At 32.6% G+C, this 17050-nt stretch overlaps 1 protein-coding gene across 1 annotated transcript; it reads left to right on the top strand.

The window, feature by feature from the left end:
- Positions 1–15148: 15148 nt before the first annotated feature.
- LOC133181715 (uncharacterized) lies at positions 15149–16731 on the top strand. The gene has a single exon (XM_061316275.1). The coding sequence runs from the start codon at positions 15313–15315 to the stop codon at positions 16507–16509; it is 1197 nt and encodes a 398-aa protein (XP_061172259.1). The 5' UTR covers positions 15149–15312; the 3' UTR covers positions 16510–16731.
- The last annotated feature ends 319 nt before the right edge of the window (positions 16732–17050 follow it).

Below are 17050 nucleotides of genomic sequence, written 5' to 3' on the forward strand. Positions count from 1 at the left end.
AAATTCTATATTTGGTGCTTGATACATTAAACCATTTTTAAAATGATCGTTAAAAAGATAGAACTTATTCAATTTTTAAGGGTTTTAAAACTGGATTTAAATGTTTTTTTGTCAAACATAATAAAACAATTTGAAAAGTACAGTCAAAGAAAATATAAGGTAATGTTTCAATCATATGTAAAGTTTGATCGAATTGACTGCTCAAGGGTCCTGATAATTAAACTCTGATAAAGTAAACTATGAGTAATACTAGGATATTTTACTTGGGAAGTTATCTCTCTTATCAGAGGGTCGGTCCCCCTTAAATTGATATACGGACTATATTTTTAAGGAAAAAATTACACAGAGTTACCTCCCTTAGTGTATCCATTGATACCAAAATCATTTGTTTTCCATTACTTTGATCTCACACTCATACTACCTTAAAAGGATTTCGTTATCGGGACTTCCGGATATACCAGAGGGACTTTTTGCATTCGCTTCGGAGGTAAGATGAACTCTTTTTCTTGTATTTTGACCATTTTTACAAAACTAAGAATGTGATTCGACCCCTTTTATTAAGATATATAACTGCATGTGAACTGTTAGGTTTGAAATAAGGGTTGAAAAGACGCCAGACGTTTTATTCTGTGAGTTTCGTCGCACAAAACTAAACGGTCCCGTCTAAGATCCACTGAAACAAAATGATGAAACAAATGCTATTCATAAGCCTAACAATGAGCTAAATTTTTATCTCAAGCTCCTTCCCTTTATTTTTGGTCTATTTTTAAAACCGGAAATCTTGTATTATTTTCTGAATTGGTGAGTCTCATTTTTTCAGAATTATTTCTTTTGGAATACATGGAAGCTTTGCGCTGTCTCGAAGTACAACTTTTATTTGTTAAATTCAACATATGAATCTACATCAATGAAAACTAAACAATAACTTAAGACTTTCAAAATATGAATTTCATTATACTTTTTAATGGGTATATATGTATATGTATATATATATATATATATATATATATATATATATATATATATATATATATATTTATATATATATATGACTGCCGTCATGAGAAAAGGGCCCTTATCTTTTGACGTCACAATGCGCAGAAAACGACGTCAAAGTCGCGGTATTGTAAACACGGAAGTAATTTTTGTCGACTGCGTTTTGTGAACGAAAAATAAAATTGGATTTCCAGGTATTACAAGAAAAACATTAAATAATATGAAATTTGATGCGGACATTTTTAAAAAATAATATAATTACACACTAGTACATGCATTTATTAATTATTCTGTTTAGGTATTTAATTGATATCACATAAATACGCTTAGTGCGACATTGAACTCATTGTTAATTACGACGATTTATAGCGATGTGTATATATGTTGCAAGGCTTAAGTTTTCTGAGTAATTTGCAAATGTTTAAAATTGACTCGTATTAAGTAGACTAAGTCTTAATATTAAATGGCATTCTGCATACACGTATATTTTTTTTCAGAGAGAGAGGGAGAGCAATACACGTACATGTATACACTTCTTAATTCTAAAAAACACCTAATGTAAAATGTACTTAGCCATTTTAATTGATCTGTAGTTTATAATATCGATATGCGCAGTTAGACCAGCTCACCAGCTCAGGGTAAAGCGTCGATATCCAAATGTGTTTGAGGGGGAGGGGAGGGGGTGGGGAACAGATCATTGAAAAGCAAAAAAAAAAAATCTCCTAATAAAACAGCAATCGGTATAATTTCAATCTTTTTTGTTTGTTTTTTTTTTTTGGGGGGGGGGGGGGTATACATTGTAGTACTGGTATCTGGTATTATGGAAGATTCGAACCTCCTACTACAGCAACGAATGAGAGAGAGGAGGAGGGGGGGCAAACGGCCCCGATATTGATATTTCTTTGCTAAGTTATGCTAAGGGGAAAAACGGAAGAGGGGGATGCCACGGAAATTTTGCAAAAAATAAATTATGATTAAGAAAACATTTTGAAATGATCAAATAAATAGAATACATAAATAGTAGTTTCTGATAAAAATGACTATTGTATCAATTTTCTTAGATTGTTCCGATAAAAGCTGACTTGAAATTGAATTGCAATACATTTAGGATATAGATACAGCTAATGTGGACTTTTTCCAAAAGCATTATGATCAATGTTGAAGAAAATAACAAGTACATCGACGGTGATATTAGGATTAAAAATATTTATGAAACAGAACAAACAACAGATTAAACAATAGATTAGGTTGTTAAGAAATTACAAACTTCTGATAAATTTTAATATGGCGACATCTTTTGAGAATAAATCACTGCTAGGGAATAAGAACTAGCAACAAGTTGTTATGGGTGTCAAATTCAAATGTTAAGAAAACTTTCAAAAACATCAACCACGTGCACACCAGTCGTAAGACAACAAAGACAATGAAGAAATCTATATTTTGATAAAGATGAAAAAAAAAAAAAACACTGCTGATGTTTCGAGCGGAAAAACGGAGGTTCAGGCAAAACTCTGATAACCATAAAATATGTTAAAAAAGGCTTTTGGGGCTGACTGTTGCACAGGCACTTGACGTTTTTAACCTTTCTTTTCATAAATAAAAAATTCTCCATACTATAATAGTACGGAAAATTTTTTATATATGAAAAGAAAGGTTAAAAACGTCAAGTGCCTGTGGACTGTTGTATTCATGTACATCTGTATGTAATAAATTAGTCACGTTTCGTGTTGAAATCTTGAACGTCGAGTCTCAGCTCTGATATCTTGATACCCCGGATATCTCGACATTTTTTGAAAGTTCCGTTGATGTAGGGATACTGAAGGAAAAATATTAAACAAGCACACACATCTTTCTGATTTTAAAGAAAAAAAAAGTTTCTATTTCAGTCGTGTGGTAACAGGCAAAAATAAGAGTCATGCTCTTTAATTTCGAGATTCTGACAAATTGTTATTTTTTGAAACAATAACTGGGAAAAAATGGTTCGTCTATTTTATCTTTAGCTTTCAAGAAAAAAGCAGATACTAAGTCGATCGCCCAAAAAGTTCAAGTTAAAGTGGTAGAGTTACAAACATTCAATGGGATATTGCTTAACCGAATCGCCTCATATACAAAAAAAAGTATAAACATGTGTGTTGGACGTAATATTTAATTATTGTTTAAGAATATCATTTTATGTACATGTACATTTCATCGCATCGAAAAATGAAAAGATTAGGTGTCAGGTTAGCTGATGCCACAGAGGAAGATGAATAGATGATCTTAATTATGTTAAATACATATATTCAAGTAGGTCCGTAGCTAGTTTTAAAAGTTCGGGAGGGGGGGGGGTCGGGGGAGGGCAACTTCCTCCAAAGATCTGAAAAGCAAAAAAAAAAAAAAAACAAACAAAAACAAAAACAAAACAAAACAAAACCAAAAAAAAAAAAAAAAACAAACAAGAAAAACAAACAAACCTATACTGACTAAAGAGTTTTTTTTGGGGGGGTGGGGGGGGGCAACTTCCCAAATTAATCTGACAAGCAGAAAAAAAGGGGAAAACTTACCTGTACAAATCCTGGAATTTACCAGTGCTCCACCTTACAACAACAAAAATGGGGGAGGGCGGGGGAACCAGCACGTATAATAGGAAAAATTGCCCACCCCACCCTGTGTTAAGTCTCGCATGATATTCGGTTTCAATTTCAAATAGATTTCATAAAAATTGTAATGCAACTGTATTTCATTTCGCTCAGAATTGTCCGTTTAGTTTGTATTTTAGATTAGCGGCCATTTTAAGAAATGATGAACGATACTATGTACTTGTGTTCAAGTGATACAGCAGTAGCGTCGAGGGCACAGGTGCCTCAAAATAAAAAAAAAAGGACAAACATTTTAACCGCTTTTGATTAAGTGTGATTTACTGAAAAAAGTAAGAAGTTGACAAAAAATAATAAATGTACAGAATAAACGTTCATAATACAACCCTTTGACTTCGTTATGTGCCTTTTTGTTATGTTTCTATTCCATAACTAACACAGGCGAAGAAATTGAATTGTATAAACAATGAAAACTAAATTATTTAATCATTTTTTTTTAAAGAATTAAGAAAAAGCTAAATAAAAAATCCCCTTGAAAGTAGTGAACAGATTTTTTTTTTTAATTATGATTTTTTTTAATGAAACTTAAACAAAGAAAAAAAAATGTTTACACATCATGGCCTATCTGAATTTATTTCCCGTTAAAATTTTTTGGTGACACAGAAAATACATGAGGTGTTATTATCCCTTCGTAACAAAGTTATAGGGGATAAAGTAACGTGCGTGTATGTGGGTGAGTGAATGCGTGCTTATATCCGAAAATATTTTTTTATATCGGGATCGATGTGCTCTTTCGCGAGGGGATGCCTCTCTTTCATTGCACGAGGTGCCCCTCTAGGACATCTATATAGATTTTTTTCATATTTTAATATTACAAGTGCTTTATATCTTTTATAAATTGAGCTAGAGTAGGAATTTTAAAAAGAATACCTTATGATGTGGAATTCAACAAGTATTAATTTTTCGACAGAATTTCGACAGAATAAAAACCGTTCCTTTATCCTGTCTAGACCCCCATCCCAACCTTTTACGAAATTACTAGACTTGCTCTAATATAGTATGAATATAGTATGCGACTTCCCTCATGAATAATTACATAACTAGTTGCTTGGAAGAAAAAAAATTCTCAAGTTTATATGAGTCAAAACGATTAAGGTTATTTAAAAAGTGTAGTTTTTAAAAGAATGTTTGGAAATTGAATTTGACGCACGCGACGTCATTACGTTTTCAATAAGTAACGTCAACGTTGTTTTGAAGCGGCCTTACTAAAATGCTCATAAAATACTGATAAAGTGAGATATTTTAAAAATTGATGTATATTTGCATTCAGAAAGAGTCAGGCTATCAAAATTTAACAAAAAGTCAATTTGTGAAATTTTGACCTTAAGGGCCCTTTTCTCATGACGGCAGTCATATATATATATATATATATATATATATATATATATATATATATATATATATATATATATATATATGTTCAGTGGTCTAAAAATAAAACGGTAATGGAAGTCTGTATTATAATTACTCTTTATTGAATAAATTTTATCCATCGTGTGCTCCGTACCTTTTTCATCATCACATGAGTCAACAATCAGACGATAGAAGAACAGTTAAAAAGGATAATATGTTGTGTATCGATACCACGATATAATAAACGACTTTCACATTCTTATTATAAGAGTTGTCTTTCTTTATCAACGTAAGGATAATTTTTCTCACTATATCCTTTGTAACTTACTGTAAATATTTTGTTCCTGTATTGACATAGCATGGGGCATGAAAGAAAAAATCTAAATCTAAAGAACATAAAGATTCAATTTCGTTTCTTTTGTTATAATCTTGTAATACTACTATAAGATGTATGTCTTCTGCAATAAAGAAACTGAAATTGAATTGAAAATTGAAAATTTGAAAGACACTGCCCTTTAAAGTTCGTAATATTATAGAGGGAAATCAGGAGCTACGCCGGTTGACCTCCGCAAAGGGAAATAACTATTGTGCACTACTAGTTACTTATGATAATTATTTACTGTAAGTAATGTTATTGATAGGTCAAATTGAATAAAGAATTAAACAAGATTTTTTATGAATAATACAATAAGTATTTTCATAGTTTATAAAGATCAAGTAGACTTATAAGTGAAAGATACCCGGTATATCAAGTGCGATTGAATGTGTAACAGGTCGAGGAATCTATATTCTTTGACGTCATATTAAAAGAGGTACCAACGTGACTTACACATTGACCAATCGGCTAAATGAGTTGAATTGCTTTATGGGTTACTTCAAGAATACGTCTGAAATTTTATGCCAGTCTTTTTACTCGTTCTGGGAAGTACATTGTATTTTTTCCTGCATTTTAGATTAAATACAATATGTACATTATTATCTACTGTTTCCATGCTCTTTTACAAACAATAGGTTTATAAAGGTAGAATTCTAGTTTTCTCCATTCTATTGTCTAAGGCGACTTGTGGACAATTGTCTATGTTCCCTTTTTAAAGCATCAGTGAATACAAATTTCACGTGGAATCATAGTCCCTAAGATATCCACACATTATCATGTGTTGGCCATTTCAAGTTATAATTTATGCTAGTATTGTGATGGTTTAGTAATGGGATTTCAATGTATCATTTAACTCAGAAAAACAACTTCGTTTCTCATTGTGAGCATAGAACATCCTTATTAGTACCTATGATTATATGTATATTTCAGAAAATGCAATGAAAATGAATTTGAATTTATAAATTTTGTAATTTTATAATTTCTTTTATTAATAAAAAAAAATCATCAATCTCTATTTGAAATAATGATTAAATATGCTTCCAAAGTATACATAACAAGCATTCTGGGAGTATTGCATTAGCAATACTAGTCCCCTACCGTAAGTGTAATCTGGTTCCCGTTAAAAATTGAAAATGCCATTATTCCGTGAAAACTCAATGAAGTGGAATGAAATGCAAACTTGATCTATAACTTATCAAGGTAAAGTCACATACCAAAAATCAGCTCAATATCTGAAAAGCGTTTAGAAAAAAAGTGCGGAAAACCAAGTGGGACAGACTGACAGACAGACAGGCAGACAGACGGACGGACAGACTCATAGGAAACCTATAGTCCCCTCCGGCTTCACCGGTAGGGGACTAATAAATACTGCGGTGAGTAAAATAATTAACGACAGCCGCTTCCCCCGCTTTCAATGTTCTTTGCATACATAAATGTAGCATTAGGCATATTCGTGAATGCAACGAAAGTAACAATATATTACAAAAGTGATACTGACAAATCTCATGTCAAATTCATGTTACCAGTCGTTTTAAGTTTGTTGGCATCCTCCTCGACGTAAGTCACCTTAGTCATTCTACAAAAACATGCCCAATTAAGAATTTTTTATGTCGCTTACAAATTTACCGTTGTAATATCTTGACTATAAATCTAAAGATCGACTTCAGCTCTACGAATTAATATTCACACATGGTTTTGTTAATATTTACCGATATATATGCAGGTAAAGTTTTGATATAAACACAATGTAATGTTGAAAAACGTATTCCACTGCAAATCTCAATGTCGCTTCATTCATTTACAAATTTCAAGATGAAATTCTCAGCCGTTTAAGCGTTCCGAATGAATCGCAATGAATGTTAATTTTTTTCCCTATATAAAAAGAAATCAAACCCTACTAGCAAAGAAATGCATGGATTTTCTTTCATACGAAATCATAGCATGTCGCTGAAAATCAATTAACTTCCGTAACGATTTTGTTTTAAATTTCACGCACAGAATGCAGATTTCAAAAAGAACTGAAACTTATCTGAAAGTGACAATGGAACCTAATATCATCGATTCTAGTTACGACCTCTACATTTTCAACATAATAAAATGAATTAGACAAAAACAGTTGTCTCAAAAATTTCACTTCCGTAACGGTAATTCATCAAAGATTTTGCATTAAAGATAAATTTTTTTTAAAAATCATTTTTGGAGCAAAATGCTTCATACTTTTCTTTATCATCCTAAAACAAACGTTGATTTTAACTATTGCCGAGAATTTTAACTTTTATTGGTGGAAATTGCATGTAATTTTCGTAACGATTAACTTCCGTAACGATATTTTTCCCGAAATTTTAACTTAATATCGGATTTATGCGAGACTTTATGAAAAACGAAAAAAGTGGTCAAATTAAGCTTTATTTTAAAAATAATAAGACTTGATCAAGCATTAACTTCCGAAACATTACCTTAAAATCAATGGTATATTGAAATTGTTGTAAAAACTTCACGATACCAGATTTGTGGGCAATTCATTTTTTTCAAGTTCACCGATATGTATTTAGAGAATTTTGATGTTTTGATGTTCATTTTGCTATTTGAAACAATTATTTTTTTCATGTTTTATACCCTGAATTGGCCCTTTTATCGTAGAATGACTGGCCTACGTGAAGTCATCATATACAAATGTATATGTTGCATTAACGCCTGCGATATGTTGCAGTTATATGTCTGTTACAATTTTAGCGGCATAAAAAAATGCATTATTTAAGTGCGACATTGGGGGATTAGAAAGTGCACAGGTCATCCAAAACATGTTAAAATAATGTCATTCTTTAGAGATGTCAGATATAAATGGAAAAACTTTGAAGCAAGTATGTTTGGCAATGTTTTATAAGAATATGTCGCGTCCTAACGGAACAATATGAGGCGGCTATATATATATATATATATATATATATATATATATATATATATATATATATATATATATATATATATATATATATATATATATATATATATATATATATATATATATATATGTCAGCTTGTTCACGAATTGTTTTCAAGATAGTGATGATGTCCTGCAATTAATGTGTAAATATGTTCGCCTTAGACTTGCTTTACTTATCAAAATATCATAATTGACAGCGAGACAGCTCAAGACTTAATCAGGTTAATCACAAATTAAATTTTCAACAGTTTATCAATTGTTCAAGTTAAATTGGACTGATAATTAACTATAAATTCAATGGCACTATAAGAACAACAGCAATCTTTATTACTACATGTATATTGCTAATAACAAGGCCGAGTCTAATTCTAGTGCGCATGACTTTGCGCAGCTTTTGAATTTCATGCAGCCGTAGGCCTTTCCTAAGTAAAATGATTTTAATACAAAATTGATTGATTGATTGTATATTGTTTAACGTCCCATTCGAGAAATTTTCACTCATATAGAGACATCATCATATACCGGTGAAGGGCTTCAAATTTTGACCTTTACTCGGCACCCATCGCAGTGAGGGATCTTTATCGTGCCAACGTCTGCCGTGACAGGGGGCCTCGGTTTTTAAGGTCTCATCCGAAGGACCCGCAACTTTCACTTCAAACTGCCAAGCGCATGGCGAAGGAACAGTTGCTACCCATTTTTTATCGACTTAGGTCAGTCGCGGCCGAGATTCGATCACGACCTCCCGATCACGGAGCCAGCGCTCTACCGACTGAGCTACCGTGAACGGTCTAATACAAAATTAACATTATCTGTATCGTCTTTGGGTCTGAAAATGTGTTTTTAAGATAATAATTAACTAAAAACCGCTGAAATGGCTCTAACGACATCACTGTTTTCCGGTGTTGTAGAGTAGGATTTCTTCCATACATGTAGATAGCTTTCCCCCGAAATCTGTACTCTAGAATAGGATTTCCCCCCGAGGGGAAATCTCACACCAGAGCCAAATTATCCCCTATTTCTTTCTCAGAGTAGGATTTCCCGTGCTTAAATCAACATTGTGTATCGACAATATTTGGCTAAAAGTTTATATGAAAGTCAAACTAATTTTTTAATAGAAATATGAATGTTGTCGAATCAAGAAATGTCAAATTTAGTATGAAATCTTAGAATATCTCATTCAAATCATTGAGACTTAACCCAAAATTTTAACTCACAGGAAATCGTATAATTAGTCACTCAAAAGATTGTAAGATTCGATGTTTCAATATCCTCTGTCGGCGCAAGGATACAAGTTTGTTCACGAATTTCAAAATGTACTAGTATATCAGACCATCTTTACTCTAGAGTTAATAATTTGTTTGCTCTTAAACTCTTAAAGACCCAGTGTTTTATCTTTGAGTCAATCCTTTTTATAAAGATTGTGTGAGAACATTCTAAAATTTGTGTTATTGATGGGTTCCACATACCATTTTGTGAGAATTGAATCGAATTGTTCTTCAAGAATAGAAAAAACAAAACAAAAACAAATCAAAAGCAGAGACACTGCTTTTGCAAGCTGAAGCATAGGTATGTCCCGTCGACCCAAGCGGTGTAATACTAGTATTGGATTTGAAAGTAGAGAGCAGTACAGTACTCTCTTTTAGTTTTCCAAAATTTCATTTACTTTTTGTAACGGCAGCTATCTTTGATATTTATAAACTAGAGTCTTGGAGAGACACTTACACAATACAGTGTATTATGTAAATTTAGTTGGAAATACAGAAAAAAAATCCATTTGAAATAGAATTCCTTTCTGTTTCCATGGATCCAGTTAAAGATTTGTCTCCAACCGATTAAATTTCACCATCTTTTTTTCAGAATCCAGTTTGACCTGATGAAAAAAATAAGATTTTAATGCTTCAGGAGAATTGGTTGGACAGTTACTGAGGAAAAAGAGATTTAAAATTTTCATTCGTCGTATGTTTCAATGGAACTAGTCGCCATTTTGAAGAAGGGACACTTTTAACAATGTGCCCACCTCCCTATCCTTCCCCCATACATAGGTACAGCCATGATATTTTATAGGGGAAAATTTGGCTCTGGGGGAAATCGCACTCTATAACTATTACACAGAGTAGGAATTCCCCCCGGAAAATTGAATCTGGTGTGGGATTTCCGTAGGGGGAAATCCTACTCTAGAGTCATTTCCCCGTGGAAGAAATCCTACTCTAGAGCCTATTTTCCGCGGGGGGGGGGGTAAAGCCAGTTTACGGGGGGGGGGATTTGAAGTGGAAAGCATACTCTACAAGGCCGGTTTTGTAAGCAATGCATGAACGCTAAAGATTGACGCATGACTCGCTTGTGTATTCAAAACCTCCATGGACATTACACTAAAAACTGTTGACATAACATCCAAAGAAACATACCAGCAATCTAACATTGTTAATTTTACCAAAATAATTCATCTGTGCCGATATATATATATATATATATATATATATATATATATATATATATATATATATATATATATACACCGCAGTATGGCAAAATTTAGAGGTAAAGGGCATTGCAAAAAAAAGAGCACTTTGTAAAGATTTCTAGACAAACCCAGATGGTCGAATTTTTTGAAATTTCAATATTTAGTGACTTTTTGCAATAAACTTCATGTATTTGACTGTAAAAGAAATAGATAGGGCAGAAATACAAAAGAAAGAAAAAAATGGAAAAATGATAATTTGGCGCTTTTCCAACAAATTCCCATAGGGTCCAATAGTACAATTTGACAACTTTAAAGAAAATTGGCTCGTTATAACGAAATACTAAATCGTTACATTGTATAACAACATAACCTATAGCTCGTTATAACAGATACTAACTCGTTATAACGAGAAAAATATTTTGTTTTAACGAGATAGATAACTACTAACTCGTTATAACGAGAAAAATATTTTGTTATAACGAGATAAATAACTCGTTATAAAGAGATTATTAACTCATTATAAAATGACACTAACTCGTTAGAACGAATTTATTTAAATACTTTTTACCCTGTCAAAAGTGAGCTTATCCGGCTTTCGTAAGAATGCTGAGTAATGTCAGTTATTTACTATCTGAAAAGATTTAATTGTCCATCTGCGTTGAAAAGTATTTTACGGCATATGTTTTTCGGAAAAGTCACTTAGTTTATTGCTCACACAAACTACTTCTTAGCTTAGTAGGTCTTACTCATTCTTACTCATCCTTCTTTGTCTAGTCTGGGATTACTATCATCTCAAATGGTGAAAAAAATATACATGATTTGATATGAAATACATGTTTATTCATATAAAATACCATTTTAATGAATACAACGAAGCAAATTCTGATTTTTACTTACAATGTCTTTCTATGTGTTTTTGAATAAGACGTAAAGTCACGCTCACAGTCCTTAGATGATAAAAATAAAAAAAAAAGTTTCCCAAACACAAAATACTGAATTATATACATGTTATATTAAATAATAAGATATGTACTACAATGAATCATTGCAGAGGAAAAATGCTGCATTTGCACTTTATCTAAACTTATAATATGACAAAGCTTCACCTAAAGGAAAACAAAATTCAAATAAATTTCATAATATATCTAGATTTGGAGCAGGGATGGGGTCAATTACATGTACTTTCAAAAGTAATCGATTAAATTGCAATTACTTAAGATATTAAAAGTAATATATTACAAGCAGATTACAGTCAGTTTTAAGGTAATCAGTTACATTTGATTGCTTTTCCATCATGTAATCATGATAACTTGTGATTAATCTAGATTACATTAATTTAAAAATTGTAAAATTCTTACATGTTCTTATCTTTAATATCTGGGAAAGAAACATTTTGAACAAGACATTATATTCTTAAATCAATACTCGTTTTACACACTTTTTAAATGCATTTAATCTTCATTTATATTTTAAAGGTAAGGATTGGTTACATGCATGTTCATATATAGCTATTCGAGATAGTTTATCTGATTTCTGTTCCATATACAAGTAAACAGCCGTGTTAAAACAATATATAACTAATTTATCAATCAAATTAGACAAAATTATAGAAAGAGATAAAAGGATTCAATAGAGGACTGTTATCAAATTGATATAAGTGATGAACTTTTCCATTGAACTGCTAATTGTTAGATATTTTTACTACAATTAACACTTTCACTGGGCAAGCATTGTTTGTTCATTATTGTCTTAACCCAAGCTGACCCAACTTAAATACACCTTCATTTTATTGCATATAATTAACCCCCCCCCCCCTTTTTTTTTACATTGAACAAAGTTGTGATTTTTAGAATACACATCACAAAATATTCTTGATAACAGATTCACTTAATCTATATCTAAAGATTTACAGGGGAAAACAAAATGCTATGAAGCATTCATGTTAATTGAACCAAAAAAAATTCAAACTTGAAAATGATCCTGTGGTAATTTTCCTCAGTATCTAGCTACACAAGGCAAATTGCTAAGGCGCTCAAGCATTTTGAAATGACCATTGAATATATCTAATATGAGAAGATTCACTCTCTGTCTGGTTAATGGACTTAATTATTAGAATTATAAACATTTCTGAAGGCAACAGAAGAAAATATTGCTATATAATGCCTGTAATTTTTGGAATAATTTTTGCACACTGATAAATATTCAATGAATTTATGCGTTTCTTTTTAGTCACTGTAATCATAAAGTAGTCAGGAAGTAATCATGATTACAAGACTTTTTTTTTCAGAGAAATCGAATAAATTACGATTACTTGTAATCAGAAAACAGATGATTACTGATGATTACACCACAAACTATAATCGATTACGGCTGATTACAGTTATAATCACTGATCAGGGGTATAGAATAATCTTAATTTTGGGTATCAATATTTGATTAATTCTTTTTTTTATAAAGTCTGTGTTAAAATCAAAAAAGTATACTCAGAACATTCTTCACAAGTAAACCCTTGAAGAAGTTAAAAAATGTACATTTTCAGAACATACTATTTTTCACATAATATAGAGGATAGCATAAAACATCATAGCTGCAACATGTGGTTTTTCTTAACTAAATAATAGTTTATGGCTAGAAAAATAATATTTTACTGTTTTACTCGTAATTGGATTTCTTGGACAATTTGTTAATCGCTTAGCCTCCTAAAGAATCAAAATGATAGATATGACTCATCATCCCCTTTGGATATATAGAAATACAGAAAATATAGAAAAAGTTATTAGTATTTTGAATGCTCTTCTCTCTAAATTTTAATTGTGTTGTGTACAAATATCAAACAATAATGATATCCACTACCACTTCATGATGAAGAATGGCACTTCAACGCAAATGAACTTTAAGACCCTTGGACAAACAGTTTGTACCAGTGTCACGATCTGCGCACACTAAATAATGTAAATAAGATGTAAATACGAGAAATCAAAGAAAACAAAGCTCAACTTTCTCAACGACACTCGGTTGCCAAGCAAGATGTACTCCTCCTCTATGAGAGAGAGAGAGAGAGAGAGAGAGAGAGAGAGAGAGAGAGAGAGAATCGAAAGAGAAGAATATAAATTTGTTACAATCACTGCAAACTGCAAACGTTTACTACGTCATTTTAATATGTAATAATATACTGTCAATCGTTGGAACAAGCAATGTCCAGATGGAGCTTGGATACTTTTTTGTTGTTGAAAATATTCAATATTTCTTTTGAGTCTATATGACAATATTTTATCTTATCTTTTATCTACAACAGGAAAAAAAAGTTCATTAATCTATAACAGGATAAACAAGCATTCTGAGAGTATTGCATTAGCAATACTAGTCCCCTACCGGCAAGTGTAATCTGGTTCCCGTTAAGAATTGAAAATGCCATAATTCCGTCAAAAATTAATGAAGCGGGACGAAATGCAAACTTGATCTATAACTAATCAAGGTAAAGCCACATACCAAAAATCAGTTCAATATCTACAAGCGTTTAGAAGAAAATTGCGGAAAACCCGTAAAAATTGAAAAGGCCGTAATTCCGTCAAAAATCAATGAAGCGGAACGAAATGCAAACTTGATCTGTAACTCATCAAGATACACTCACATACCAAAAATCAGCACAATATCTGCAAGCGTTTAGGAAAAAAGTGCGGAAAACCAAGTGAGACAGACTGACATACAGACAGAGGGACAGACTGACAGACAGACAGAGGGACAGCTAGACAGACGGACAGACGGACGGACAGACTAAGAGGAAACCTATAGTCCCCTCCGGTTTCACCGATAGGGGACTAATAATGTTCATTAATCTATAACAGGATAAATAATGTTCATTATTAAAATCTAACTTAAAAATAAATAATAATATATGCTCAGGTCACCAATAGTACAAGGATGCAACTTTTAAATGTTTAAAAAATCCACCTTCAAACACCTATATTTCCTGTGTCCACAAAGTCATTATTACTCAAAAATTCACCAAGGACCATAGCAGGGGTAGTAAGAGACTACAAGCACCATGTCACAAACACAGGTTCTTATCAGATGACCCTTAGCTGTGTGACTGCTAAGTTGACTGGAGACGTAATTATGGCTAAAATAAAGAGTGAAAATTTTCCACTTCTCTTATTGAAACACATGTATTTACAAGAGATGAAGCTGAAATCGTAAATGTACTTAGGAAACAAAATCTTCTAATCCGTAACACGGCTTATCATTAAAATACGGACACCCAACCCCGACAAACAAGGACCAGATCATGAGATTAGGAATGTACTAGCAAGATAATTGATACTTATTTATTTAGAGGGACTCTTGACTAGTTAGAACTAAGGAGAGAGTAAGAGCAATAACGAATTCCACCTATAGACATGTACACTTTACAGAAATTATATCATATGACTCCCTATTCCTCTTCAGTGCACTTATTCTGGGGACGAGGTAGCGATCAGATGAAATTGGCAATATACGGAGGAACGCTGTCGTTGTAAAGTCAACATAAGCGCAGAAAAAAAAAGAAATGGAGCACGAATACCCAGAAGGCGAGGAGTACTACGTGTATGATTATGATTATATGGAGAACTATACAGGTTATGGATCCCTTGAATACTATTCCGAATACTATCCACATAAATACAAAGTGAAAGCAGACTGGGAGATACCAATCCGAGGATATTTAACTTTCTTCATCGCTACTACTACACTAATTAGCAATGTATTGCTGATATCTGTTTTTATCTTTAGAAGCAAAAGATCTCCAACGACCATTGTTCTGACGTCATTAGCAGTGTCAGACTCTATCATTTGTATAACGCGATTACCAGAAGCGATTTATTTCAACATGGCTGGAAATCACAAAGATCTTTATATGCCATACAGTTGGTGTGTTGCAAACCATGTTTTGTATGTGATTTACAACATCTTCCGCATGACTTCCAACTGGCTTACGGCATTGCTTGGCTTGCAACGTCTTCTTGCGGTTTGCATGCCTTTTTATTACTCAAAAATATGCAATACCAGAATGTCTATGATCAAAATAGCTTCTATTGTTATCATTGCAGTGCTTGTCTACCTTTATGAAGCACTAGGTATTGATATCGAAGAACTTCCGATATTTACCACGGCATATCGTAATGAAAGTTTACCGTCAGGCTGTATCAGAGAGATTTCCAAGTCCTTGAGAAATACTGTAGTGGACATAAAGAAGTCTATGATGCTTTATTACATTTTCTCTGGGTTTCTTACACGTCTCTTGCCGGTGATTGTTTTGCTCATAACGACAATTGCTCTGGCTCTTCTGCTTCACCGACGTATCACGGCTTTCAGAAACTCCGACTCCTTCAAAAAAGAACAGCTTAAGAGAGTAAACAAACTCGTTATAATAATTCTTATTGTGTTTCTTGTCGCCGAAATACAAGATGGAATTGCCTTCTTGATCTATGCACATGAACTGGCTACAGACCGGAAAAGAGAGATTTTGTCCGAGGAGGCTGACATACTCTGGGACACAATATCTACGACATTGTCTTTACTTAGCTACGCCTGCAACTTCTGGATATTCTTCATGATGAGCACACAGTTTCGCACTGCCCTCTGGGATATGTTCAACTGCAGAAGCAAAAGAGTGCGCGGAATTGTCAATCTGGAAAGTACAGATGGAAGGAGCAACTCTTATTCCACCATGACAAGTAAAGATGAAAGAAGCACTATCATTTGATGTCATTGTTTCTTTATGAAAGCTATGAAGGCAAACATTTTGTCGGGTTTAAAGAAAACGAAAATGGGACGCCAGAACGTTTACATGAACATTTACTGAACAAAAACCTTGTAAGATAGCAATTCAGAATTACTTTTAGCAACAATATTAATTACAAAAGAACTGTTCAAATTGCATATTTTTCAATATTTGAATGTAAATAATAAATGATTTTTCAGATTTTTTGTGGGCTTGTTTTGTCACTGAGTAAGTTCTCTTTCAATAGACAATTTTGAAATTATACCTCGCCGGATTGACCTGCAGCAGGAGATCGCAGTAAAGTATAAAGAAGAGAGAAATAAAAATGATTAATAATTACATGTATCTAGGAGATAACGATGGAAGGAACAGTGCTGGGTTGTGTGATTGATGTAAACTAAGGACAACGTAAAAGTTTTAATTATCACCTGAAATATATTGATACATGTAGCTGCATTGAGCACCTTTACAGAACCAAGGTCATTACATATTGCATTTTATCTCAATTCACATAAATATCTTG

The sequence above is a fragment of the Saccostrea echinata genome, unplaced genomic scaffold, assembly GCF_033153115.1.
Source record: "Saccostrea echinata isolate AGI-Se365-2 ecotype Australia unplaced genomic scaffold, CSIRO_AGI_Sech_v1 ptg000009l, whole genome shotgun sequence".
In the NCBI taxonomy this organism is placed as follows: domain Eukaryota; kingdom Metazoa; phylum Mollusca; class Bivalvia; order Ostreida; family Ostreidae; genus Saccostrea; species Saccostrea echinata.